This window comes from Ruditapes philippinarum, unplaced genomic scaffold (genome assembly GCF_026571515.1).
Source record: "Ruditapes philippinarum isolate M1 unplaced genomic scaffold, ASM2657151v2 ctg635_1_1_1_1, whole genome shotgun sequence".
NCBI classification, from domain to species: domain Eukaryota; kingdom Metazoa; phylum Mollusca; class Bivalvia; order Venerida; family Veneridae; genus Ruditapes; species Ruditapes philippinarum.
The window spans coordinates 514,848-542,667 of record NW_026852468.1 but is presented as its reverse complement, the minus strand read 5'-3'; the positions used below and the strand labels follow the sequence as shown (position 1 = coordinate 542,667).

Sequence of the window (27,820 nt, the reverse complement as noted above, 5' to 3'; positions counted from 1 at the left end):
TTTTGACGTCATCGAATATAATACTGACGCCATTGCACCGCTTTCATCAAAATGACCGATGTTATGTGTCCAATTATCGAAGACTCTATACAAGAAGAAAACGAGGAAGAAGAAGAACTTGAAGAAACATCGGAAGACACTTCCAGTACCTTAATTGATCCAAAAAATAGCGGGTAATTGTTACTTTGAGCTTCTCTAGATAGATCGAGGTAGTCTACTTCTCTGACACTTGCAGAGAAGTATGCAATTGCTGGTAAGTTTGTCATGAATTTGATGAAACCGGGTTTTGTGGATTGAACGTTGAGATATTACCTAACAAACTTGACAAACTTGCAGGAGTAGATCTATTTTCTTTCGTTCATTCATCACGACAGTATAAGATCTATATTTGGATAAAATGTATTGACCTACCGTGACCCAAATTCGGCGTTCTCCTAAATTCGGCGATGTTTTGTTTTTCGTCATTTACGCGAGATTTCAGAGGTGAAGGTCAATCATGTTTATGTCTCGCGGTCTATTTTTACAACTCAGTGATTTTCTGCGCTAAAGATTGAGATACGACTGGTAAACATTAAAAATTGTATATGACATGGAGAAAATTGTGTGTTTCACCTGATGCAATTTCAAGTTTATCTATACTTTCCTCTTTTTGATTGATATTGTTGCTTAAAATAATTTGACAGTCGCTGTCTGTTATCTTACTATTTTTACTGCCGATCTAGGTCAACATACTACGTCACAATCCCGCCAAAATTACTGCAACCAACCAGAATCGCCGAATTTAGGTGACGTTTTCAGATCGCATCAGCCATATTTGTTTATATTTGGCAACCGCTGAACGATTACAATGTAAGAAATCAATTTTAAGTAACTTTAAAACAGTTGCAGTAAAATTATATCAAGTATAATTATAGATTACTGTAGTTAATTGAAAATGCCATTGACATTTGATCTTATATCGCCGAATTTAGGTTACACCGGGATACGTAGTCTACTGGTTGGGGACCACCAAAACCGGACAACCACCAAACCCGGACGGCCCCGAAAATGCTTAATTTAGTATTTTCTTTGTTCAGTGGTTGTCAGTCACTTTTTTATCAACAATAAGTGCATGTTTATTTTAAAATAAAGTAAATAAATTTATTTCAATCTCCGTAAATGGTAATATTTAAATGTCTATTTCAAAAATGTTGACATTGAGATTTGGGGGTCAAAACAGCAATGCCTGACCTCATATACAAGCTATAATCATGTGCAAAGTGAATAATAGAATATCCAACACTTCAGCATTTGCTGCTGACATATTGCATATCATGTTAAAAATCAAAAATCAAAACACCCAAGCTTTTATCTGAATTAAATCACGTCATGTACATATCTGTCGGACACATGGTAGGCCTACTGTAGTTTAAAGACAATTTAGGTAATTTTGATACCCTCCTTGTCGAGCCTCAGATATAATTGTCAATAAAAACAGAAATAAACAAACTAGTTTGTTAGTTAGGAGAAGAACCTAGCTCAACTGTGTCAAATTTTTTTGGCTCTAGGTTAAAAATTATGAAATCTGTACGGAAAAATGTTCCAAAAGTGTCCTGTTGATGGTCTCCGACCAGTAGTATAACTACTTACTCCCGCGGGTAAGAACAGTGGTACCATAGGGAACCATCCTACTATACAGTACAGTGTTACTGTATCTGTTAAAATTGTTTACAAGAAATATTATTTTATTAATATTATTATCATTAGATTCTATTAGAGCTCTTATAACAAATTATCTGTTTTGTATTTTCCAAAACAGCATTCCTTATATTTGACATTCTCACATACTAGATCTAATTGAAACTTGCTCTTTTAATTTGTACTTGCTTTTGTTTGATATTCTAAGTGAACTATTGGCGTCCTTTGCAAAGTCGAGATTGAAAGACAAGAAGGACAAAGAAGAGGAGGATGATGTCGAAACTGACCTTGAATTTACGGGTAACGTTCTATATAATGTAGACCTACTGTAAGTAACTTCCCAACAAACTCTTGTTTATTTCAGTGAAACAACAGATAGATATATATGTAGATCTTTTCTTTTCTATTCATACTTTACTTATCTGTACATATAGACTCCAAAATAAAGGACTCTTATGCTAAAACATACATTGTATATATACATACATAATGGCTTTCACATCAATTTTATTTAAATATAGACTACAACTCTACTGTAGATATATTACAATATCAAATTACCCCGTACTTTACCTCAGTGTTGTTATACTTATCTGGTCCTTCGTTTCGGGATCATTGATTCCAACACTTTTAAGTGTTGAGAATTGAGTGCCGCTCAAGCCGGTGCTAGGGGGCGTGGATGATATTGCACTAATTAAATATTGTCCATGGTTGTAACCGTCATGCATATTACTGTGTTTTTAATACTAGTATATAATTTTATATAGCTAATAATACATGTTTCTCTTTATGAATGATAAACTGTTTTTACAGAAAATCTTTAATGTTGATAAATAATATTATTCTGCTAAATATAGGAGGAACAAAATGAAACACGGGTCAAATTGGTACACTCTCTGAAAGTTATCTGTACTTCTTCACATTACTGAGTATATTTCAACATGAATATTCAAAATTCCGATATGATTTTCTACAAGTAAATTTAAACACTGACTATATATTTATGATGATATTAAACATGTGTGTAACTTAATGATTTATATTGATCATATTCAGATGAAAAAGAAGAATTTGATGTCACAGGGAGAGCTACGTATCTTAGCGTGTGTAAGAAATTGGGACTAATTCCTGTGTCCTACTTTCTCAGACACATGACTGACACACACCTCTCCCTTGCCCACCATGGCCTGGCATCTCAAGGGATGAAAGCATTGTCATACCCTCTTATGGTAAGAAAACGAGTTTATTTATAGATTAATCTGACCATTTACAGAACAAATTTGGACCATGTCCGCAACTGTTGTATCAACAGTTCTAATCAGTAAAGAATAAAACCATAGACGTAATTGACTTAAGTTAATATTGTTCGCATTGGATAAGAATTTCAAACCATTTGGATCAACATGAGATGAAATTTTGACAGAAAAGGATCTCTGGTGTATATCTTAGGGAAGTCCTCCCTTTGACAAAAAATACTACATAGAGGTAATAAAAATAAAACAACAAAAAAGAACAAAAAAAGAGAAAACAATCTCGGTGTATGTCTCTGTTTTGCGTATTTAAGAACATTCAACAAATTAATTAGCACATTAAAGACTTTAACAACAATGGATATACAATTGTTCTCACGTTATTTGTTACCGTAATCATCAACGTAAAATTTAACGTATGAAACGTTAACGTCCAAAAATGAGAATTTCATGACTTTTTCGTTACCACAGAAAACACTAAAATTCATCGTTGTTTCCCTTTTTTTGTCTTATTTTTTTTTCTAAATTATACTTCGTTGTCAAGACACATGAAAGCTAACAATACGTCAGATAAATTTTCAAGCGTTACGTTACGTTGATGTAGATCTACCTGTTAACCATTTGTCTGTGAAATACATTATTATCAAGGTATGTTAACAGCAATATATACAATATATATAGTACTTTCTGTTATTTTTTTCTGTCTATATATAATGGATGAAACTTTTGATCTTCCGTTGACAATCTATCACTAACCAATTAAACCACAGTCCGCAACCATGATTCGTTTGAAAATTGTCATTTTTATAACGTGTGATATATAACTTGAAACAAATACGTTATGAGAAATTATCATTGTTCTCGCTACAGATAATCACATGCACAATGTTATAAATTAGGAAAAGATACATTCACTTTTCATATATACTGTACATGATAGCCAAGCATCTGGTCAATTTGAAATAGCTACTTTTTTTTAAAATCGAAAAATCTGAAATCTTCTAAATTTATGGTAAGATGTGTTAAAAGTAATTATAATGGATGTTATTTTAAAAAAATGCTATACACATGTAAAGAAATAAAGTCTGTTGTTTTTCTTTACTATTTTATCATTTGGGGAAAAGCAGTTCTAGCAATTCGCAATATCCGATGGAACAAAATGTTTTTGTACTTGTGATGAATGAGAAGTCTTTAAATTGCATTACAAACACAAAGTTTAGATTTATATTTGAATTACTGTATGACTCCTTGCTCAGTAATTTATACTAGAATTATATTAAATGTAATATTACTGAAAATAGAGGCAAAACAAGTCTTGATTCGCTGTTATGTTATTAATTGATCATTTTAGTTTTCATGTTCATGGAAACACAGTGAAAAGTTTATGACTTTTTATTTCTCCCCCCCCCCCAAAAAAAAAAAACAACAAAAAAAACAACAACAACAAACAAAAACAACAACACATTGTTAATTGATCTTTTATTTTATATTTTTAGAGAAACACATATATACTATCACTTGATTTAGAAGATAACTGGATGGAAGAGGAAGGTGGGGAGTATGTGGCGGCAATGATCAATGAAAACTGTTACATCACTGATCTGGTACTTTATAATCTATATTTATACATGTATATAAGAGTACATAACGGTAAGAATTTAACATGTTGTTGGGTAGAACTCTCAATTGCTCATAGACTTCAGGCTTGGCTTATGGAATCTTTAGTAGACTTCCTCAGTCCCAAAATGGAAAGAAAATAGAATTTTGTCGATTCTTGCATTTCAAATGTCATCATAAACACTTACGTTTTACTTCATCAATGAATTTTTCTATAACTAGAAGATATCTTTATAATGTTTTACCTATTCTATATAAATGCAATTGACTGTTCCTATTACTGATAGTGTAATTATACAATCTGAGATTTTCTTATACTCAGTTATATATTCATTTTGTGATATGATAGATTAAACAAAACTTATTTCAAAAGCATACAATAAAATAATGACATAAAATTAAGGTGTTGTATAAGGTACGGCGGTACGACAGTACGACTGACTATCACCATCGTAATGTCGTGCTTCGACATCGTACTGGCACCATCGTACTCATAGAAAAGGCGCTGGTCCTTACGGAGCACCATACACAATTTTATTTTTTTCGACTTGAGCATAGCTCGTAGTCCACAAAAAGGATTATAATGCTGAATGACAGCACAAAGTTCACAGATTATTAAAGAGCAAATGATGAAGAAAAAAAGAAGAAACACGAAATGATATGTTATAGAATTTTATGTCATATTTAACGGTGCTATTTTCCGTGTTTTCAGAATCTGTCTAACAACAAACTTGGAAGTCGAGGATGTGAGGCAATATGTAGGGTACTACAGACAAACGTCACTCTTCAAAGTATAGACTTATCTGGTAATAGTAGTTTGTTTTAATATAGAGTCCAGTATACTGTAAGACATCGAAACTTAATTTTGTTCTAAAACAATTTTAAAGCAGCATGCCTCCGAATTCATGGTAATTTTCATAAAAAAATATTGAAAATGTAATAAAAAATTAAATATTGTCAAGTGAACAAAGAAAGTAATTTACATTTTGCAAAAGGCACTTTCAATCCACGTAAATTATCAAAATAAAGGTCAAAATATGCAAAAATAGCCATTACTGTGTTAGTCACACTGTAGAAATCAACCATTCTTTGCATATAACAAGTAAATCTTACTTGAATAGTAAATATTTTTTATATTAATTAAAACTTTAGTACATTTTTCTCGAAGTTGATTTCCTTGAAATACATGCATCATACTATTTACTATATTATATGATTTTCATGACAGTCAGGCTATCTTGATTATATATCATTGACTAGTTCAGGATGTTTATGGTGTGAAAGAGGGATGGTTGATGATCTCTGTACTGAACGTCTGTTTTTCCCCTCTCAACACAGGTGGTGTTAATTGTCAACCTGTAAAAGAGCTATTTTTGAAAAAAAAGACCGAACGATATATCATTATTTAAATCAACATGAAAGGAAAAAGAGGTAAATTGTCAATAAATGAATAAATTATTGTTACATGGTCAGCTTCAGAACATAAAAATCACTGGAGAGTATAAAGTCCGCGCAGTGGCCGTTAGTCCACACACGCTCAATCCTGACGCCAGGTTGCATGATACAAAAGACAGACATCCCTTTCATATTTTGATTTATGTTTCAGCGAATGATTTCTCTGACAAGGACGCTGAGTATATTGCAGGAGCCATTTATGTGAGTAACTGTTTGTTGTTTAGATATTACATGAGCCGCGTCACGACAAAACCAACATAATGTGTTTGCGACCAGCATGGATCCAGACCAGCCTGCTCATCCGCGCAGTCTGATCAGGATCCATGCTGTTCGCTTACAAATCCTATAACAAGTAGAGAAACTGATAGCGAACAGCATGGATCCTGATCAGACTGCGCGGATGCGCAGGCTGGTCTGGATCCATGCTGGTCGCAAACGCACTATGTTGGTTTTGTCATGACACGGCTCACATATTGATACAGTTACAAATAGTATTTTTTAGAAAGATTGTCATCACATATATTTACTTTTGGAATAACCAATACCAATACCAGCGCTACGTGTATCCGCATCGCCGTCGTTATCAATGCCCTCATAAACATCGTCATAAACATCGTCTTAAACATCATCTTCAGCGCTTTTGTTGTCATCATTCATTAAATTGATTATATTGCCAACGGAGGCATTGCCTTTTAACAACATCGCAGTTGCTTAGAACTGTGATATATAGGGTTGAACATATATTACCAAAATGCGTAGTACTTCAATGACCATATATACTAGTGGTCAAAACGGAACAAAGATAAAGGTTTTTGGGAAGTTTATAATGCAAATAATGAATAATTATAACGACAATCACATTCATACACAAGTTTCAAGTTTCAAGAGTTTATTCAGCATAAACATACAATATGTTCATTGCCATACATATGATATAATGTGCATGTAATATGACAAGAAAACAAACAAACAAACAACAAAATAACACAGGCGTCATTCAAATAGTGTAATTATATTTTTTCTGGTCCTTCGGAATCACTCATTCCAGCACTGTAAGTGTTGAAAATTGACTAACGCTTAAGGCGGTGCTATAGGGCGTGAGGGATGTTGCACTTTTTCATTGCCCCTCATGTACAAACTAAATCAAAACGAGCCTGATGTTTTCATGTTACTTTGTTGTCATGAATACTTCTGAGGGATCACACTTTTTTTCAGATTTTTTAAATGTTATATATTCGTTTCTTTTGTTATGCATTGTTTCATGTCGCATATTTTTCTCTATCTATTTATTACGTAAATTTTAGGAAAACAACAGGTTAAAGACATTAAATCTAAGTCGTAATAATTTTGGGCAGACATCAAGTACAGTACTTGCCGGTGCTATATGTAAGTAAAGATATGTTCATACCTTCAATAAAATTGAGCGCATTGATATGCTGTACACTTGTACAATTCTATAATGATTTCCTTGCATTATTTTTATATATAAATGGTATTCAGTATTACTAAATAAGGTAAACGCCTTTTGCGGTTACTTTTCTTTCACGTTTACTTATAAAAAGGATTGATGCGCAGTGATTTAATTTTAGAGATGACCTTTAAACAAATTGATATCAACAGTCATTATGACTGTAAGACTTATATTATGAAGACATTATTTATTTTCTACAGTAATTACTGTTATATCATTTTGTGAAACAACCAGCAATAGTAAGGAAAACATGTAAGAAACATTATCATAACTTCAGTTATGCCAAACTCAAGATTCAGGATAATGTTTATGTAGGCACCAGTAGGACACCGCTTGTAATGTATAATGACTTATATTTTTATCTTTAGCTGAAAACGAGGCGATAGAACATATCGATTTTAGCTGGAATAATTTTAGACTGAAAAGTGCTGCAAGTCTTACAAGTGCAATTGCTGTAAATATTTTTTTAGAAATTTTAACAACAACAACATTGCAAGACACCATACTAAAATTTGATAATTTTGCTTTCACTTAAATAAGACTCTTTGTAGCTTAACTTTAAAATAATGGCTTTAAATTAACTGACAAGCTTAAATGTTCTTTCTTTTCAAATTAAACCAACTATTTACATAAAACACGCATGCCTACGTGTATTCATATGTTTTAACTGAAATACATGTAAATAGATTAAAAAGAACATTGCTTACCGTAATAATCGAGTAGAGATAACTCTTTCCTTATTCTAGTCGAACTGTAGGTTAAGCGTTGTCAACCTTTCCATGAATGGACTCGGTAATGAAGGAGCATTCGGAGTGGCTGACATTATAAAACTGTCGGGAACAATAACGTCGATTGACGTCAGCAATAACAGGATAGCGGCTGTCGGTGCTACAGTAATTGGCAAATCTTTAGAGACGAATGATGTTCTAAAAATTCTCAAGGTATGTTATCCTACATACATGTATTATAGGTTCTTTCTTTTTGATGATTGATATTTACAATAATGAGGGTGACAATGCATTGTATAAGAATATTGTGTGTATTTCCATTTTTTTTAAATGATATAAGAAAACCTGTTATTAATTTAAATCAACAAGGGCTTTCTGCAAGCGTTATTCCGCCATTCCAAAAGATTGATAGAGAGAATAGCAACAATCTAGGTTATTAAAGATATTTAGATTTCAAGAAGTTATTTAATAGTTTATATTATTATTCCGTTGACAGATCGGTCATAACCCATTAGGACTGGATGGTATGAAGATATTGGTGAAGGCAGTCTCCCATGACAACAGCTGCGTCACACTGTTGGATCTCACAGTAAGTAATGACTATAAGAGTATTTAAGAATGATACAATTTGGTCCTAAAAACATTCAAAATTTGGGTAACGTTTTCTATAATACTATTGTGGCAGGTATAGCAAGACTTACGTTTCAGTTAACAGGACACATTAAAGTGTGTGTCTAGTCTAATTATTTCATATATCTGGGCTTAACCGTGTTACAATTTTAACTAAAATATGCGCATTGTTTTTGTTTTATTGTTTGCTGAAATAATGGCTTGCTTTGCTTGTATTGACATCTTATTGTTCAGAACTGAATATTGTTTTACCCGACCCATATCTGATAACATAACATTGTTTACTTTGTGAATAAAGTATTGTTAAAATGATGTTTTTCTCAAGTATTATTTGAGATCCGCGTAAAGGACTTTGTTTTTCAAAGCTCTACTTGCTCAGCCAGTGTAAACAGCAAGGTATACAGAATTAGATTCTGAATTTCTATAGTTTTTGTAGCTGTCCATTGAATAGCAACATATGGTTTATTTTGTGAATAATAAAATGTTGGTAAAATGACGGTTCTCTCCAGTATTTATGTTGTTATTCCTATTCAATAATGCATACATAAATGCATAAATGTTGTTATACATGTATCAATATATCTCAAATCAATACGTGTATCAGATGGTGTGCTTACCCCTCACAGACAAAAATAAGACAAAGCATTTCTTACAATAAATATGCGAGGACCATTGTTTTTATGAAGCTGACTTACATGTTATTAGACTGTAATATGACATAGCGTTGCGGCATTTGATATGTGGCACTGACATGCCAAATTTAATGGATTAAAATAAAAAGTCAACATAACATGCTAATATTTCTCATTTCATCACGTCAACAACTTTACAAACAGCTCAAAGATATAAAACGTCCTTTAATGGGATTAAACCACCAACCTTTTGGTTAACAGGCAAACGCGCTAACCGAGTGACATATATGTCGTTTATAAAGACCCTATTAGCTTAGGAAGCGAGAGGTCTGGAGTTCAAATCCCAGTTAAGACAACTCATTTTTTTTTCAAATTGTTTAAGTCAAATAAACATTGAATTGAATATCAGTGTTGCAATTTCTCTTATAGCCAATTTACTACAATTAAAACGCTGGAAAGCATTGGTGGCACTATACAAAAACAAATTGGTTTATAATCTCACAACCTTCACCTTTCTGACATTCTGAGACCCAAACAAATTCAGTGCCTTCTGTGCTTTGATTGAGTTAAATGACTTTGTTTTTATAATGCAGTTATGTTTAAAATGACTTCACAATCATGCACCCGAACCTCTGATTTATTATTACAAGGTGTACGTAGCCCGGCTGGCTCAGTTGGAAGAGCACGAGCCTCTTTATCTCGGTGTTGTGGGTCCCAATCCAACGTCGGGTGTTTTTGTTATATCTCTGTCAAATTCTGGTAAGAAATAAGTTTCATGTTTATATATGTTTACTCTGCAAATGTTTCATCAGTACATTTGTCAAGATATGCATGGTTCAGCTTCCTTATGCGTTATTGACCAATGAGAATATTAATTGCCGGAAACTGGTATTTTTTGCTGATTTCTTAAAATCGCAAGGAGCAAGACAGCCATTTCTCATTTTTATAAAGGTGCTCCTGGTTTTTCTTGAACCATCAGCCTTTCCGTTAACAGCCGTACGAGCTTACCGATTATACCAAGAAAACAATAATTTATTATCGTTTACATTTAACCTTGACATAAATAGTGTATTTATAATAAGACAATTACGACATAAATATGCTTTAATGTTTGTTGAACCCCGCCTTGCTCAGCTAGTATAGAGAGCTAAATTAACTACGTTTGATTCTTAAACTCTAAAGCTTCTTTCAGCAGTCCCTTACATTGGCGACATAACATGGTTTACTTGTGATTAAAGTATTGTATTGGTATAAGCAGTAAATATTTTGTTAGTCTTGTTCATGAATGCATGCATAAATACATAAACATTATTGATATCAGGAATAATCAATATCCCGACATTCTAAAACAATTCGTGTATCAGATTGCATCCTTAAACCTCAATGATTAAAATGAGTCGAAGCTTATCTAAACTGATATATAAGGTGTTGGATTCAATATATCAATAAAATATCAGTTAGTCTATGCGGTCTTACTACATGTAGACGTTAATGTTTGCAAAATGACCAGTCAAAATTATAAATTTGAAAAAAGGTTTTCTGGAAGCACAGGCCATTGTCCGATTTAGAAAGTGTATTAAGACCGGCTAGCTCAGTCGGTAGAGCACGAGACTCTTAATCTCGGGGTCGTGGGTTCGAGCCCCACGTTGGGCGTCTTTACTTTTTTACAAAGTATATCTTTGCCTAATTCTTTTACACATATTGAGGTGTGTTTTTCTTCAAGTTTTTGCGTCGTATTAGCCATTTAATTAGGAGAAAGGCAGCCATATCACAAAGATACAAGATCCTACGGTGGGCTAGAAAAAATGACAACCGACTAAATGTCAAAAACTCTAATCGATTGAAATACAATCATCGTTTATATTTAATCTTGACTTGTTTATATTTCAACATGCTGATTTTTGAAATAGAAAATTTGTATTTTATCATGTAGAATTTTACGAAGAATAAAAGAGAAAAAATCGTCCCTGGGTGGGCTTGAACCACCAACCTTTCGGTTAACAGCCGAACGCGCTAACCGATTGCGCCACAGAGACGAGATACAAGCACAATGTGACATTGGTTTAATTGATATGTGTTCAAAGGACTGCAGAACTTCCGTATATCATGATGAGTTAAAAGATACCTTTTTAAACAAGAGCTGTCGGTAGGACAGCAACGCTCGACTATTCTTAGTGCTTGACAGTAAAAAAGCCTTGATAATGTAAAATTTTCAAAGTTAACAAAAGGGCAAAATTTTTCTTTAAACCATGTTACAGTTATAGGCCTTGAAGAGAGTCCAATTATGCTCTCAAAGAAGGGTATAAAATTTCAACTTGTTTCAAAGCCAGATGCCAATAGAATATAAAAATATCTGAGGTGGTATGCAAAAATAAATGTAAATTCTAAGTCGAATAAGGGGCATAATTCTGTCAAAATACTGATACAGTTACCTCCTCCTGTCTACATGTTGTAGTGGGGCGGGAAATTGAGAAAATAGTGCAAATGGTGATACAAGCATGAAACTTTCAGGAAATCATCTTTAGACCACATGGTTTTCAAAAGTGAAGTGGGCCCAAAAATATCTCTGCTCATTCAAGATGGCCGCCATTTTCAAAATGGCCGCCATTTAAATTTGACGCACATAAATAACTCATTCAGTCAAAATTTTTGTAAAGACCTGAAACTTACACCGAAGCATGTATAAAGTGTCTCCTTTACAAAAATTTTAATTTTACAAACTTCCGCGTTCGTACCTCTTCTCAATCCAAGATGGCGTCCAATATGGCCGCCGATTTTACGCAAAACTGTTATATAATTTCTATAGTATAATTTGTAGCACAAATTATGTTTATTTCGATAAAAAAAGTGTTAAAACATATCAAAAATTATCAAATCATATGTTAATCATAATGAAAATAAAGTTTTTTAAGTTTATGTCTAAAATATCTTTAAAGATATCAAGAAAAAAATCTCATTTTTTGCATATTTCTCTTAATTTGGTTTTCTAACTCTATATGCAAAATTAAAAAAAAACAACTTTATTTCTTATTTGTAATTCAATTCAAAATAGGGTTTGTTGTTAACATATGAGAGAACCATAAAAACTGTAGGTTTTATATTTTGTCAAAGTGGGTGGGGTAAATTTATCCTATAATTACAATAGAAAACCAACAAAATTTACACTGACCGTAAGTTTTTTCTTCGCTTTTTCTCTTAATTATTATGCAAATGTTCCCTATTAAAAAGTATTCTTTATTGGACGAATGTATTTTTGTCTTTCTTTGGTTTATACAGAATTCATTTTAGTTTGATTGTGTAGGAAGCTATAAAATATATGTCTTTCTTTGGGTCAAGTAGGTGAGCTAAAATATCAATAAATGCACATACATTAATTAGTATACACTCAGTTATTAAATTTGGTTGCGTGATATTACTTGTTTCAATATCATGATATTGTTTATTAATTGTTAATTGTAAAGATATATAAGAAGACAATAAGCCAACAAACATGCTTTAAAGAGCAAACATGCACATGAATAAGGTTGTCCATTGACGCATATTATTAACTCCTTCACAATTTCATATTGAAAATATGAAAATGGCTTTATTTAAAGCTAACTCAATAAGATAATAATTTTTGCATATATAAAAAAGGCTACTATCACATCATCTCATTCTATGTGTTGTGAAACAGATATATCAATGATATCACCTGACCTACATACAGTTTTTGATGATTTAAAATAAAATAATTGTAATTCATAAATTAATTATATCGATTTTTTATTTCAATAACAGGGCAATGATGACCCTAAATCACACACCATTGTTGGGGAAAGGTCACAATTCTTTATAAACGTAGGTTTTTGGGTGTATCAATTTTGTCATAACATATATATGATTTGTGAAATATTGTAAGGATGCTTTAAAAGAAACAGCCTAATATCAAGTTTCTCAGAATTGTTTCTCACGAGAGGACTTAAATAAGCATTAATATTCCTATATGAGTCCATATAAACTTAGTGACCTCTGGTGCACGATCAATTTTGACCATCTTGTCCATGATTTTTTAAAATATTTGTAGAGTATTACAAGGTTATGATGATACATAATTTATTCGGTTACTGTAGTTTTAGAGAATACAAATTTATTACAAAAGTCTGTGTAAAATAAGTGATATCCATTTCAAAACCATTTTAACTGCAGGACATCATACAATTTTTATGCATTTAGTTTAACACTAGAAGTTCTCTTATTGTGTTTTCCTACACAAGTCTATATACCCGGGTGGCTCTATGAGCAAGATTCATGACACAAGATGATGGTATACGCTTAGTATCTATGCTCTGTGCATTCTGCTTTTTGAGAAGACTTTTTAAACATTTTACTATGTAAAATCTATGTACACTAAGTGACGAACAGAGAGTTTTATGTAACTTTTAAAGAGGTCTTCTCTACTTGACAATGTTACTGGAATGTTGAATATCTAAGTTCAAGGCATTGTAGTTCTCCTAAAGAGGACTTACATGTGATTTCCTATATAAGTCTTTCAAAACTAAGTGCCCCTCATGGCAGCCATTGACAGGCCTTTTAATCATGCTCCTGCAGTCTAAAATGGCTCCCTGGTATGTTACTAATGTTTGCATAGACTTAAAACTGTCTTAAAAATCTTCTCCAAAACTAAAGTTCCCAGAGCAGAAAAATTATTATGAAAATTCACTCTGTGATACTCAATAAAAATTATGAATTATTGGCATAGGACCAAATCACTAAGTTCATATGGACTCATATAGAAATATAATTATATGAGTCTTCTTGTGTGAAACAGTTCCTATGAGTACCTAGATATTGGGCATGTTTCCTTTGAAGCGAACCTTCACAAATAGTTCATAAATAATAACTGTATGTGGTGAAAAAATTGATACTCCTAACATGATCTTATCTTACTTCTGTTTTAAAGCGTTATGGCAATTTTCCTTCAGTGGTCAAGGATTGTTTAATGGGTAACATGAAATTTGAATAATCTTTGACAGACATTTAGTTTATATTTCAAATCATCAGCAAATATATGTGGGTCAAGCGATACTATTGATATACTTATTTCACTACACATAGATCATATGATGTATCAGTCTTAATTTTACTTTGTATCTTTTGAAAATACCATGTCTAGATATGTTATTATATAAACAGGGCTAATTCAATTATACCTAATTACAGTGACATGAAAGTAGATATAACTTTGAATCGTACTGTAACAAGCCTTCAGTAAGACTTTGATATCTAATGCAAACTTCATTTTTCTCATTGTGTTGACTTTAAAGCGATTTTTATCTTTTCGTAAAGAAACTGTTAAGGATTTAATTGTATTCGTAATTAAGACAATATTTAACGCATGTTTTATTAATGTATATTCAGTCTACTGTCGTCACAATTAACTGATAATATTAAAAATATTGAAACAAGTCATATCTTGCAAACAAATTTTACAACTGACCGTACAAACATGAATGTATGTGCATTTTAGCTCTAGGCCTGAATGAAGACAATAATTCCTTAAAAAAACAAATATTTTTAACAGTAAATATTTTCCTAAGAATTCATAGAAAGTTTAACAAAAAGCAAAGAAATAAAATTAACTTACAAACTTCGTTGTATATGTTTTTCAATTATCAGATATATTTACCCCACCCACTTTGACAAAATATAAAATCTACAGATTATATCTTAACAATAAACACATAGTGTTAATTAAATATCAAAAACACTATTAGAAACTAAGTAACTTTTAAGTTTTGTACAAAGACCTATTAGAAAACCATGTTAGAGAAATATGCAGATATTGGCACTTTTTCTTTAATATTTTAACGATACTTTTTGGATGAAGAACTTAAAAAGCTTGACTAACATTGTGGTTTACATAAAATTTGATAATTTTTTATATGTTTATACACTTTTTATCGAAATATGCATAATTTGTGATACAAATTATATGACAAAAGAGATATATCAGTTTTGCATAAAATCGGCGGCCATATTGGACGCCATCTTGAATTCTGAAGAGGTATGAACGCTGATTTTGTTCACGATTTGAATTTTTGTAAAGGAGAAACTTTATACATGCTTTGGTGTAAGTTTCAGGTCAGTACAAAAAATTCACTGAATGAACTAATATGTATGTCAAATTTATATGGCGGCCATTTTGAAAATGGCGGCCATCTTGTATGAGCAGAGATATTTTTGGGCCCACTTCACTTTTGGAATCTCTATAGTCTAAAGATGATTTCCTGAAAGTTTCATGCTTGTATCACAATTTGCACTATTTTGACAGGAGAGACCTTATTTCCCGCTCCACTATTGGGGTCATGATGGTGAACAAGTGTGCAAAGTTTCAAAGCCATATGTTAATGGATTTTGAAAATATTTGAGGTATTAAAAAAACTTAAACGAAAATTTTAAGTCGAAAAAGGGGCATAATTTTGTCAAAATGCTTGATACAGTTACCTCCTCCTGTCTACAGGTTGGGGTCATGATGGTAAACAAGTATGCAAAGTTTCAAAGCCATATGTTAATGGACTTTGAAAATATTTGAGGTATTACAAAAACTTTAACATAAGTGGTTACGCCTACACCGACGCCGACGCTAAAAAGTATGGCTCAGGCATGCTTGAAGCGCAGGCCATTGTCTGATTTAGAAAGTGTATTAAGCCCGGCTAGCTCAGTCGGTAGAGCACGAGACTCTTAATCTCGGGGTCGTGGGTTCGAGCCCCACGTTGGGCGTCTTTACTTTTTTACAAAGTATATCTTTGCCTAATTCTTTTACACATATTGAGGTGTGTTTTTCTTCAAGTTTTTGCGTCGTATTAGCCATTTAATTAGGAGAAAGGCAGCCATATCACAAAGATACAAGATCCTACGGTGGGCTAGAAAAAATGACAACCGACTAAATGTCAAAAACTCTAATCAATTGAAATACAATCATCGTTTATATTTAATCTTGACTTGTTTATATTTCAACATGCTGATTTTTTTAAATAGAAAATTTGTATTTTTATCATGTAGAATTTTACGAAGAATAAAAGAGAAAAAATCGTCCCTGGGTGGGCTTGAACAACCAACCTTTCGGTTAACAGCCGAACGCGCTAACCGATTGCGCCACAGAGACGAGATACAAGCACAATGTGACATTGGTTTAATTGATATGTGTTCAAAGGACTGCAGAACTTCCGTATATCATGATGAGTTAAAAGATACCTTTTAAACAAGAGCTGTCGGTAGGACAGCAACGCTCGACTATTCTTAGTGCTTGACAGTAAAAAAGCCTTGATAATGTAAAATTTTCAAAGATAACACAAGGGCAAAATTTTCATCTTTAAACCATGTTACAGTTATAGCCTTGAAGAGAGTTCCAATTATCTCTCAAAGAAGGGTATAAATTCAACTTTGTTTTCAAAAAGCCCAAGATGCCAATAGAATAATTTAAAAATATCTGAGGTGGTATGGCAAAAATAATGTAAATTTCGAAGTCGAATAAGAGGCATATTCTGTCAAACAATGCTGATTACAGTTACCTCCTCCTGTCTACATGTTGGGGTCATGATTCGTGAACAAGTGTGCAAAGTTTCAAACCATCTGTTAATGATTTTGAAAATATTTGAGTATTAAAAAAACTTAAACGAAAATTTAAGCGAAAAAGGGGGCAAATTTTGTCAAATGCTGAAATACAAGTTACCTCCCTCCTGTCTACAGGTTGGGGTCATGGTGGTAAACAAGTATGCAAAGTTTCAAAGCCATATGTTAATGGACTTTGAAAATATTTGAGGTATTACAAAAACTTTAACATAAGTGGTTACGCCTACAATGACGCCGACGCTAAAAAGTATGGCTCAGGCATGCTTGAAGCGCAGGCCATTGTCCGATTTAGAAAGTGTATTAAGCCCGGCTAGCTCAGTCGGTAGAGCACGAGACTCTTAATCTCGGGGTCGTGGGTTCGAGCCCCACGTTGGGCGTCTTTACTTTTTTACAAAGTATATCTTTGCCTAATTCTTTTACACATATTGAGGTGTGTTTTTTCTTCAAGTTTTTGCGTCGTATTATCCATTTAATTAGGAGAAAGGCAGCCATATCACAAAGCATACAAGATCCTACGCGTGGCCCCTAGAAAAAATGACAAACCGACTAATGTCAAAAACTCTAATCGATTGAAATACAATCATCGTTTATATTTAATCTTTACTTGTTTTATTTTCAACATTGCTGATTTTTGAAAATAGAAAATTTGTATTTTATCCATGATAAATTTTACGAAGATAAAAGAGAAAAAATCTCCTTGGGTGGGCTTTAAACCACCAACCTTTCGGTAACAGCCAACGCGCTAACCGCATTGCGCGCCCACAAGACGAGATACAAGCACAATGCTGACATTGGTTTAATTGATATGCTGTTTCAAGGACTGCAGACTTCCGCTTATATCATGATGAGTTAAAAGATACCTTTTTTAACAAGAGCTTCGGATGACAGCCAACGCTCGACTATTCTTAGTGCTTTGCACAGTAAAAAACCTTGATAATGATAAATTTTCAAAGTTAACAAAAGGGCAAAATTTTTCTTTAAACCATGTTACAGTTATAGGCCTTGAAGAGAGTCCAATTATGCTCTCAAAGAAGGGTATAAAATTTCAACTTGTTTCAAAGCCAGATGCCAATAGAATATAAAAATATCTGAGGTGGTATGCAAAAATAAATGTAAATTCTAAGTCGAAAAAGGGGCATAATTTTGTCAAAATGCTGATACAGTTACATCCTGCTGTCTACATGTTGGGGTCATGATGGTGAACAAGTGTGCAAAGTTTCAAAGCCATATGTTAATGGATTTTGAAAATATTTGAGGTATTAAAAAAACTTAAACGAAAATTCTAAGTCGAAAAAGGGGCAAAATTTTGTCAAAATGCTTGATACAGTTACCTCCTCCTGTCTACAGGTTGGGGTCATGATGGTAAAGAAGTGTGCAAAGTTTCAAAGCCATATGAGCCGCGTTGGTCTGGATCCATGCTGTTCGCAAACCCATTATGTTGGTTTTGTCATGACGCGGCTCATATGTTAATGGACTTTGAAAATATTTGAGGTATTACAAAAACTTTAACAAATGTGGTTACGCCTACACCGACGCCGACGCTAAAAAAGTATGGCTCAGGCATGCTTGAAGCGCAGGCCATTGTCTGATTTAGAAAGTGTATTAAGCCCGGCTAGCTCAGTCGGTAGAGCACGAGACTCTTAATCTCGGGGTCGTGGGTTCGAGCCCCACGTTGGGCGTCTTTACTTTTTTACAAAGTATATCTTTGCCTAATTCTTTTACACATATTGAGGTGTGTTTTTCTTCAAGTTTTTGCGTCGTATTAGCCATTTAATTAGGAGAAAGGCAGCCATATCACAAAGATACAAGATCCTACGGTGGGCTAGAAAAATGACAACTGACTAAATGTCAAAAAACTCTAATCGATTGAAATACAATCATCGTTTATATTGAATCTTGACTTGTTTATATTTCAACATGCTGATTATTGAAATAGAAAATTTGTATTTTATCATGTAGAATTTTACGAAGAATGAAAGAGAAAAAAACCGTCCCTGGTGGGCTTGAACCACCAACCTTTTGCGGTTAACAGCCGAACGCGCTAACCGATTGCGCCACAAGAGACGAGATACAAGCACAATGTGACATTGGTTTTTAATTGATATGTGTTCAAAGGACTGCAGAACTTCCGTATATCATGATGAGTTAAAAGATACCTTTTTAAACAAGAGCTGTCGGTAGGACAGCAACGCTCGACTATTCTTAGTGCTTGACAGTAAAAAAGCCTTTGATAATGTTAAAATTTTCAAAAATTAACAAAAGGGCAAATTTTTTTTTTAAAACCATGTTACATTTTCCCCCGGGGCAATTTGGGGTCAGAGGTAAAAATTTTGCAAAATTTTCAAAGCCAATGAATGGTTTAAAATATTTGAGGGTTTTTAAAAAAATTAAAAAAAAATTTAAATCGAAAAAGGGGGTAATTTGTCAAATGCTTTATAAATTCCTCCCCCTGTTACAGGGTTGGGGGGAGATGGTAAAAAGTTTGGGAAAAATTTTAAAGCCTATGTTTAATGGACTTTGAAAATATTTGAGGTATTTACAAAAACTTTAAAAAAAGTGGTTTAGGCCCTACACCGACGCCACGTTAGGTGCTAAATAGCCTACTTTCTTATCGAATGTCGAGCTAAAATTGCTCGGGCATCCCTTGAAGCGCAGGCCATTGTCCGATTAAGGAAAGTGTATTAAGCCCGCTAGCTCAGTCGGAGGGCACGAGACTCTTAATCTCGGGGTCGTGGGTTCGAGCCCCACGTTGGGCGTCTTTACTTTTTTACAAAGTATATCTTTGCCTAATTCTTTTACACATATTGAGGTGTGTTTTTCAGTTTGCGTCGTATTAGCCATTTAATTAGGAGAAAGGCAGCCATATCACAAAGATAAAAGATCCAACGGTGGGCTAGAAAAAATGGCAACCGACTAAATGTCAAAAACTCTAATCGATTGAGATACAATCATCGTTTATTTCTAAACTTGACTTGTTTATATTTCAACATGCTGATTTTTTAAATAGAAAATTTGTATCTTATCATGTAGAATTTTACGAAGAATAAAAGAGAAAAAATCGTCCCTGGGTGGGCTTGAACCACCAACCTTTCGGTTAACAGCCGAACGCGCTAACCGATTGCGCCACAGAGACGAGATACAAGCACAATGTGACATTGGTTTAATTGATATGTGTTCAAAGGACTGCAGAACTTCCGTATATCATGATTAGCTAAAAGATACCTTTTTAAACAAGAGCTGTCATAGGGCAACAACGCTCGACTATTCTTAGTGCTTGACAGTAAAAAAGCCTTGATAATGTAAAATTTTCTAAGTTAACAAAAGGGCAATTTTTTTCTTTAAACCCATGTTACAATTATAGGCCTTGAAGAGAGTCCAATAATGCTCTCAAAGAAGGGTATAAAATTTCAACTTGTTTCAAAGCCAGATGTCAATAGAATATAAAAATATCTGAGGTGGTATACAAACTTTAATGTAAATTCTAAGTCGAACAAGGGGCATAATTCTGTCAAAATGCTTGATACAGTTACCTTCTCCTGTCTACAGGTTAGGGTCATGTTGGTGAACAAGTGTGCAAAGTTTCAAAGCCATATGCCAATAGAATATGAAATTATCTGAGGTGGTATGCAAACTTAAATCTTAATTCTAAGTCGAATAAGGGGCATATTTCTGTCAAATTGCTTGATACAGTTACCTCCTTCTGTCTACATGTTGGGGTCATAATGGTGAACAAGTGTGCAAAGTTTCAAAGCCATATGTTAATGGACTTTGAAAATATTTGAGGTATTACAAAAACTTTAACGAAAATTCTAAGTCGAAAAAGGCGCATAATTCTGTCAAAATGCTTGATACAATTACCTCCTCCAGTCTACAGGTTAGGGTGATGTTGGTCAACAAGTGTGCAAAGTTTCAAAGCCATATGTCAATGGACTTTGAAAATATTTGAGGTATTACAAAAACTTTAACAAAAGTGGTTACGGCTACACCGACGCCGACGTTAGGGTGACTACAATAGCTCTACTTATTCTTATCGAATAGTCGAGCTAAAAAGTATAGCTCAGGCATGCTTGAAGCGCAGGCCATTGTCCGATTTAGAAAGTGTATTAAGCCCGGCTAGCTCAGTCGGTAGAGCACGAGACTCTTAATCTCGGGGTCGTGGGTTCGAGCCCCACGTTGGGCGTCTTTACTTTTTTACAAAGTATATCTTTGCCTAATTCTTTTACACATATTGAGGTGTGTTTTTCTTCAAGTGTTTGCGTCGTATTAGCCATTTAATTAGGAGAAAGGCAGCCATATCACAAAGATAAAAGATCCTACGGTGGGCTAGAAAAATGGCAACCGACTAAATGTCAAAGACTCTAATCGATTGGGATACAATCATCGTTTATTTTTAAACTTGACTTGTTTATATTTCAACATGCTGATTTTTGAAATAGAAAATTTGTATTTTATCATGTAGAATTTTACGAAGAATAAAAGAGAAAAAATCGTCCCTGGGTGGGCTTGAACCACCAACCTTTCGGTTAACAGCCGAACGCGCTAACCGATTGCGCCACACAGACGAGATACAAGCACAATGTGACATTGGTTTAATTGATATGTGTTCAAAGGACTGCAGAACTTCCGTATATCATGATGAGTTAAAAGATACCTTTTTAAACAAGAGCTGTCGGTAGGACAGCAACGCTCGACTATTCTTAGTGCTTGACAGTAAAAAAGCCTTGATAATGTAAAATTTTCTAAGTTAACAAAAGGGCAAATTTTTTCTTTAAACCATGTTACAGTTATAGATCTTGAAGAGAGTCCATTTATGCTCTCAAAGAAGGGTATAAAATATTAACTTGTTTCAAAGCCAGATGTAAATAGAATATAAAAATATCTGAGGTGGTATGCAAACTTCGAGCCCCACGTTGGGCGTTTTTATTAGAACAGTCAAATTCTGATAGACAGAAACTGTATACATTTACATTGACTAAGTTCAATAATGACCATCAGCATCTTGATAGTAATTTTGAAATTCATTCTTTGAATCAATAGCTAGAGAAATATATATTTTCTCGTCCATTATATCAACATTTAAGTTAACATGACTTGTCATCATAAAATGAGCGAGAACTGACTTTAATATACATGTAACAGTTAAAATCAATTTATTTCTGAACTCTAGAAACTAAACTTTACCTCTTGAAATATATCTCATTGAGTCAGTATCTTTTGCATTTTGTGCACAAACATGCTGAAAAGCATAGTCACCTTTCAATGATAATCATTTCACGTTGGCATGTAACAAAATATGTTAGAGTGATAAGGTTTTAAATAAAAACAAAAGTCCACTTCATTTATGAAAATGGAAATTTTAAACATTAGCATGTTAACAATTTTACTGAAAGTTGGTGGACTTGAAACACCCACTTTCTTAACTGCCGAAAACACCGGGTTCGCCTCAGAGACGGTTAGAAAACATAGGTTTCATTGCCATAGTTGTAATGAGGTCTTATTTATACTTGTAACATACAGCCTTTGAGACATAGCCTTTACTAAAGTATTATACAATATTTAATATTTTTATTTAAAGGGTATTGAAATAGACAAAGAACTGAGGACCATGAAAGAAGAGCTGCAACAGTCCCGCGACATACAAATAGAACATGGCTCTGTGATGAGTGACTACGTAATAGTTCCAAAACCAAAGAAACAAAGTAAATACGTGTTTATATTATCATTCTTACTAAATGTCCAATTATATTACAATTATAAGAATAATCATCTTAGCATGTCATTTGTTTTATTTAAGAATATCAGATGTAGTGTTTGTGTTTATTCGTATTTCTTTTATTTGGCAATATCTTCAAATAGAAAGTTAATATCAACAGTAATATGACATACAGATTTAACCTGACTTCATTTAAATGAACTTGTTTTTCTTGAGAATCATTTGCACAAATGCCTGTAATAATTTGAATCATAATATCGTTAATACTTACAGCAAAATATAATGTACTTTGATTGTGAAGGGAGAAATTAACCAAAACTCTTTTAAATTAAATGGGATTAATCAGTCAAACTATTATTTAACAGTTAAAAAGTTAGTGTTTTCAAGTACACCTTGAATGTTCCATGACAAGTCAGGCCTAACTTTATCTCACTCTAAAGGTTAAAACCTTTTACAAATTAGTTTTTCTTTGTCATATACGGGGTTGATAAATAATGTCTATTTTCAAAATAAAACTAAATGTACTTTTCTGTTCACATCTATGGATGTTCCGAAATTCTAAATTTTAACAGTTCATGTTTCATGTTGAATGCTTCTTAAGCCGGTGCTAGGGGGCGCGGACTTTTCTTAGCATTTTTCAGTACCGTCATAAACAGGCTCAATCAAACCGAGCCAGCAGCATTATCAATTTTGTCGTTTGAGGCGTTTTTTATGAATTCTGTTTTCCCTATTTTAACGTTTTGTGTGCTATTCTTACATTTACAGCCAAATTTCTAGGAACAGCAATGAGTGAAGTGACCCCGGACAATATAATGGGGATTATAAAAGTATACTGTGACACAAACAATATACCTCTCTATGATACGATGGTTACGTGTGATAAAGGGAAGGAGAAAAAACTTTCAAGGGCGGATTTCCTTTCAGGATTTGTCGTAAGTTAAAAGCCTTTTATTATTTTTTGTAAGAAAAACCCAGAATATTATTCAATACATTTACTGACGAAAACTGACACAGATTCTTAACATCTGATGAAACGAAAATAAAGTTGCTAGGGGACTTCTTGTCCCTTAGATAAGCCTTTGTGTAAAATCCAATCAATGTTGTTTTATTTTTTAATACATATATTGTCGATCCGACCTATATTCACATCATTGTGATATTTTTCACAATTTATAAAATCAGAATTACTGTATAAACTTCTTAAAACTCCTAAAACAAAATGCTTTTCAGGAATAAAAGAAAACCGTTTCTGGGACATAATACATGTCAATCTTTAATAAATGTCGAATGTGAAATTAGATTTAAACTAGATCTTGATGTTTCTGTATAAAAGGATATGTCTGTTTTAAGTTTTAACAGTTCATTCAATGTTTAAGTACGAGTATAGAGCTACCAGCAGTAAAGAGCCTGGTCAAAATATACGGACATACAGACTGACCTGGCTCTATACATGAGTAACAAATGCTAATTATAAGGACGTTGTGGTTCCAGCAGTTAAAACTTTACAATTAAAGTTTAAACTAAACTAATAAGAACTTTTTACAATAGGATGCTGGAATAGAACTGACAACTACAGATACAGAGTTACTCGACAACATGCTTACAGACTACAAGACAGCCGATGGAAAAATAGACTACACGTAAGTTAGTTTACAAATCACAACCATTTATTTCATTATATGTTTTATACAGTATGCCAACGTGTCAATTAAACCAATGTCTAACTTTTATAGTTGGTAATATCAAAATTTTCTAAGGACTTGATAAAACACCTGTTAAACATGTAAATAAATAACCACGAAGAGGTAAAATGAAACAGGAATGTTAAAGAAATCTTATAAACTAGCACTTTTCTTTCTTAGTCAAAACATATAATCAAATGTCCATAAAATTTCTATCATTACAGCGTAAATGTATATGAAAACACAATTAAATGCACATGTAAATATAATGTTAATCTAAAGTGCACACCTAAATTAAACGCTGATTTAAAATTGATTATTTCTACACACAATTACCCATGTAAAATAGCTTATTACTTCAAAATTGCAAGTCAGAACACACAATTTAATGCCCATATGAATCTATTATTACAATGTATATCAGAACACATAAATGCCCACGTAAAATCATATTACAATGTACATTGTATATATTTCAGAACACAAAATTTAATGTTAAACAATGTACTAACATTATTGAACATAATATACTAGAACTCTGCGAGTCGGATGTGTCGCCTTGTGAACAATATAGCTGTCACTTCGGCATTTTCTTCTGAAACCTTGCTCTTACAATGTACATGTACCTTTCCATTTGAACTGATTGTAACAATGTTACATCAGGATTAATAAAACTGTTATATTATCAAAAATAAAAATACCACAGAAAAGTTTTACACTGACAGATCAAATGGAGTACTCTGGGATGGATTCTTAAGCACTGCACTTCAGGTCAATGAAAAAAGCTTATATACTAAATTTGGAGTCAATCAAACTTATAGTGACCAATTTATGCTCTGGACAAAGCCTATTTAGTAAGAAAATTAAAAAAGGAACAAAAATAAAGTTTTATAATTAACAAAGGGCAATTACTCTAAAATAATGAAGTACAGAGTACCTATTCTTGTGCACTGCGCTTCTTTTCAATGAGATCTATGAAGTTTCAAGTCCATAGCTTTTATGGTTTAGGTGGAATGGCTGGGACAAAATAAAGTTAGAAAATAAACAAAGGGCAATAACTCAAATACCCTGGAGTACAAAGTACCAGTTTTTGTGCAGTTCACTTCATCTCAATGATATCTATCATCCTATGAACATTCATGTCCACAGTTTTTATAGTAAATGGCCCGAACAAAAATAAAATATGAAAATTAACAAAGGGCAATAACTCAAAAAATAAGAAGTGCAGAGTACCAGTCAATCCAACTTATAATGACTGACTCATGCACCGGACAATCTACAGGGGACACTGACAATGCCGCCGCTGACATCTATGCTGACGCCCCCGACAAAAGTAACCCCTACATGTTGCCTTTTCAGGCGACACAATAAACCAAAAGCTGTCATACGAGACAGCATGTCTGACTAATTTCAATATTTAATAGCAAAATGTTAGTAACAATGAAATGAATATCCATTATAACTAAGTTCCAACTTCATCAATGTAAGTTAAAAGACTCTATATAACATATGTGAACAAATACCACATATATTTCAATACATGTATAATCATTATCATATTACCAAACTCTATAATAAAAGTATAATGGGGGAAAAGTTTTCACTAATCAAAAACTCAAAGAGGCAGAAAAGATTTTGAAACTTACATTTTGAACTAGACTTACAAAAAGGAAACATATTCAACGTATTTATTTTGAAAAATAAATTTTTAAAGCCATAAAATGAATTTTTATAGAAAAAAGAAAATAGAATTATCAAATTTAAAACTTTTTATAAGATATTAATAAAACTAATACATATTTGTATATTTATTGACCAAATTGAACATCTCAAAAAGCTTTTTTAACAACTTATTTAAGTTTTTTGATTTCTGATACCAAACATGTATTCACTAATTTCAAGTCTTTTTGTTTATCTGAAAATATTGTGTTTAATATATTAACATAACAAATGGATCTTAAGGTAACATATGAAAGGTCAGTCTATTAATATGTATATACATTTACTTGTACATGTATATATACTGCATTTTAATTGTTAAAGGTGCTCTTTTGAGGTCCAAATGTCTTTTAAAAAAATTGAAATACTTGCATCTATCAAATTGGGCAATTAAAAATGGAAAACTTTGCAAAAGACAAAAAAGAAACATTGTCTGAACTAAATTGAAAAAAAATTTTAAGCGCACATTTTTAGCTCAATTTGTGTTAAAAGCAGTCACATATTTTTCTTTTTTGGTAATTTTACACAATTCAAGTGATTACTCTGAAAAAAAACTGAGTGAGGGAATGATCTGCAATTTTGAACTTAAGTAAGAAGTCCAGAGCAAATTGGTACACAAATCTTGAAAGTTATATTCAAAGTTCCATATGTCAAACATGTAAGTTAAAATTTCAGTACATGTACAATGCATTGCATAAATTGTAAAAAAAATTAACAACAATAAAGTGTCAGTTTTTAATCAGCAACAAATATTCTTTCAAACTGAATAACACTACAATGTATGCATTGTGAACATTTCACAAAAATCAATCCACACAGTAAAAATCAAATAAGAGTAAAATTCTATTACATTGGTCCAATACATTTGAAATAAATATGAGACTAAAACAACATATTGAACAAACGAAAATGCCAAAATAACCCTATGTATATGTACACAGCACAATGGCATTGTGATATTTTATATTAAACATGTGCATTAAAAAGGAATGTATGAGCACTATAATCCAATGTAAACAAGCAGTGCCATGTGATAAAAAACTTATATCTAAATACATATAATACATACAACAGATATCTGATATCTATTAGTCACCAATAACACTCTAGTCCATAAATAACACTCTAGTCTATAAATGATAAAGTAATCCATAAATTATAAAGTAGTCCATAAATAATAAAGTAGTCCATAAATAATAAAGTAGTTCATAAATAAAAAGTTCACCAAGCAATTGTAACATTAAAAAAAACATGTAACACATAAACTAAATCCTATCCTCTCGGTCAAAATGTCATCTGTCGGTGAAAATCACATCATATTAAATAGCTCACTAGTCAAAAATTGTATAATATCAAAATCTAGATATTTTCAATATACTTTATATCCTTTACTATAACATAATTAAAAGTTATATCAATATCAATGAAACAGGGAGATTCTGCTTAATTCATTATTTTATTCCTTTCTATTTACAGATCATTGAAATGACAAAGTGGCAGTGACAAGTTGATGATTTTCTTTGAATGATAGAAATATGATGTAAAGACATGAACATAATAAATTCATCATATTTTGGAATAAAAAGTTTTAAATATCTCAGAAATTGTAATTGTAACTGCCATCAAAGAATT

General features: G+C 32.6%; 1 protein-coding gene and 10 non-coding genes across 11 annotated transcripts; 7 read left to right on the top strand and 4 right to left on the bottom strand.

The window, feature by feature from the left end:
* Positions 1–27,820, top strand: LOC132713911 (leucine-rich repeat-containing protein 74A-like). The gene is made up of 14 exons (XM_060696621.1): positions 1–173; positions 1,886–1,977; positions 2,734–2,906; positions 4,424–4,531; positions 5,257–5,350; positions 6,151–6,200; positions 7,304–7,385; positions 7,839–7,924; positions 8,217–8,411; positions 8,695–8,787; positions 22,650–22,773; positions 23,553–23,719; positions 24,336–24,427; positions 27,665–27,820. Exons 1-14 carry the CDS (start codon positions 52–54, stop codon positions 27,675–27,677), a joined length of 1,491 nt encoding a protein of 496 aa, XP_060552604.1. The 5' UTR covers positions 1–51; the 3' UTR covers positions 27,678–27,820.
* Trnak-cuu (transfer RNA lysine (anticodon CUU)) lies at positions 11,041–11,113 on the top strand. The gene has a single exon. It is a non-coding gene; the product is annotated as a tRNA-Lys (tRNA).
* On the bottom strand, positions 11,423–11,496 carry Trnan-guu (transfer RNA asparagine (anticodon GUU)). Its single transcript has one exon. It is a non-coding gene; the product is annotated as a tRNA-Asn (tRNA).
* Trnak-cuu (transfer RNA lysine (anticodon CUU)) lies at positions 16,150–16,222 on the top strand. Its single transcript has one exon. It is a non-coding gene; the product is annotated as a tRNA-Lys (tRNA).
* Positions 16,534–16,607, bottom strand: Trnan-guu (transfer RNA asparagine (anticodon GUU)). The gene has a single exon. It is a non-coding gene; the product is annotated as a tRNA-Asn (tRNA).
* Trnak-cuu (transfer RNA lysine (anticodon CUU)) lies at positions 17,379–17,451 on the top strand. Its single transcript has one exon. It is a non-coding gene; the product is annotated as a tRNA-Lys (tRNA).
* Positions 18,681–18,753, top strand: Trnak-cuu (transfer RNA lysine (anticodon CUU)). Its single transcript has one exon. It is a non-coding gene; the product is annotated as a tRNA-Lys (tRNA).
* Trnak-cuu (transfer RNA lysine (anticodon CUU)) lies at positions 19,760–19,830 on the top strand. The gene has a single exon. It is a non-coding gene; the product is annotated as a tRNA-Lys (tRNA).
* On the bottom strand, positions 20,134–20,207 carry Trnan-guu (transfer RNA asparagine (anticodon GUU)). The gene has a single exon. It is a non-coding gene; the product is annotated as a tRNA-Asn (tRNA).
* Positions 21,182–21,254, top strand: Trnak-cuu (transfer RNA lysine (anticodon CUU)). Its single transcript has one exon. It is a non-coding gene; the product is annotated as a tRNA-Lys (tRNA).
* Positions 21,563–21,636, bottom strand: Trnan-guu (transfer RNA asparagine (anticodon GUU)). The gene has a single exon. It is a non-coding gene; the product is annotated as a tRNA-Asn (tRNA).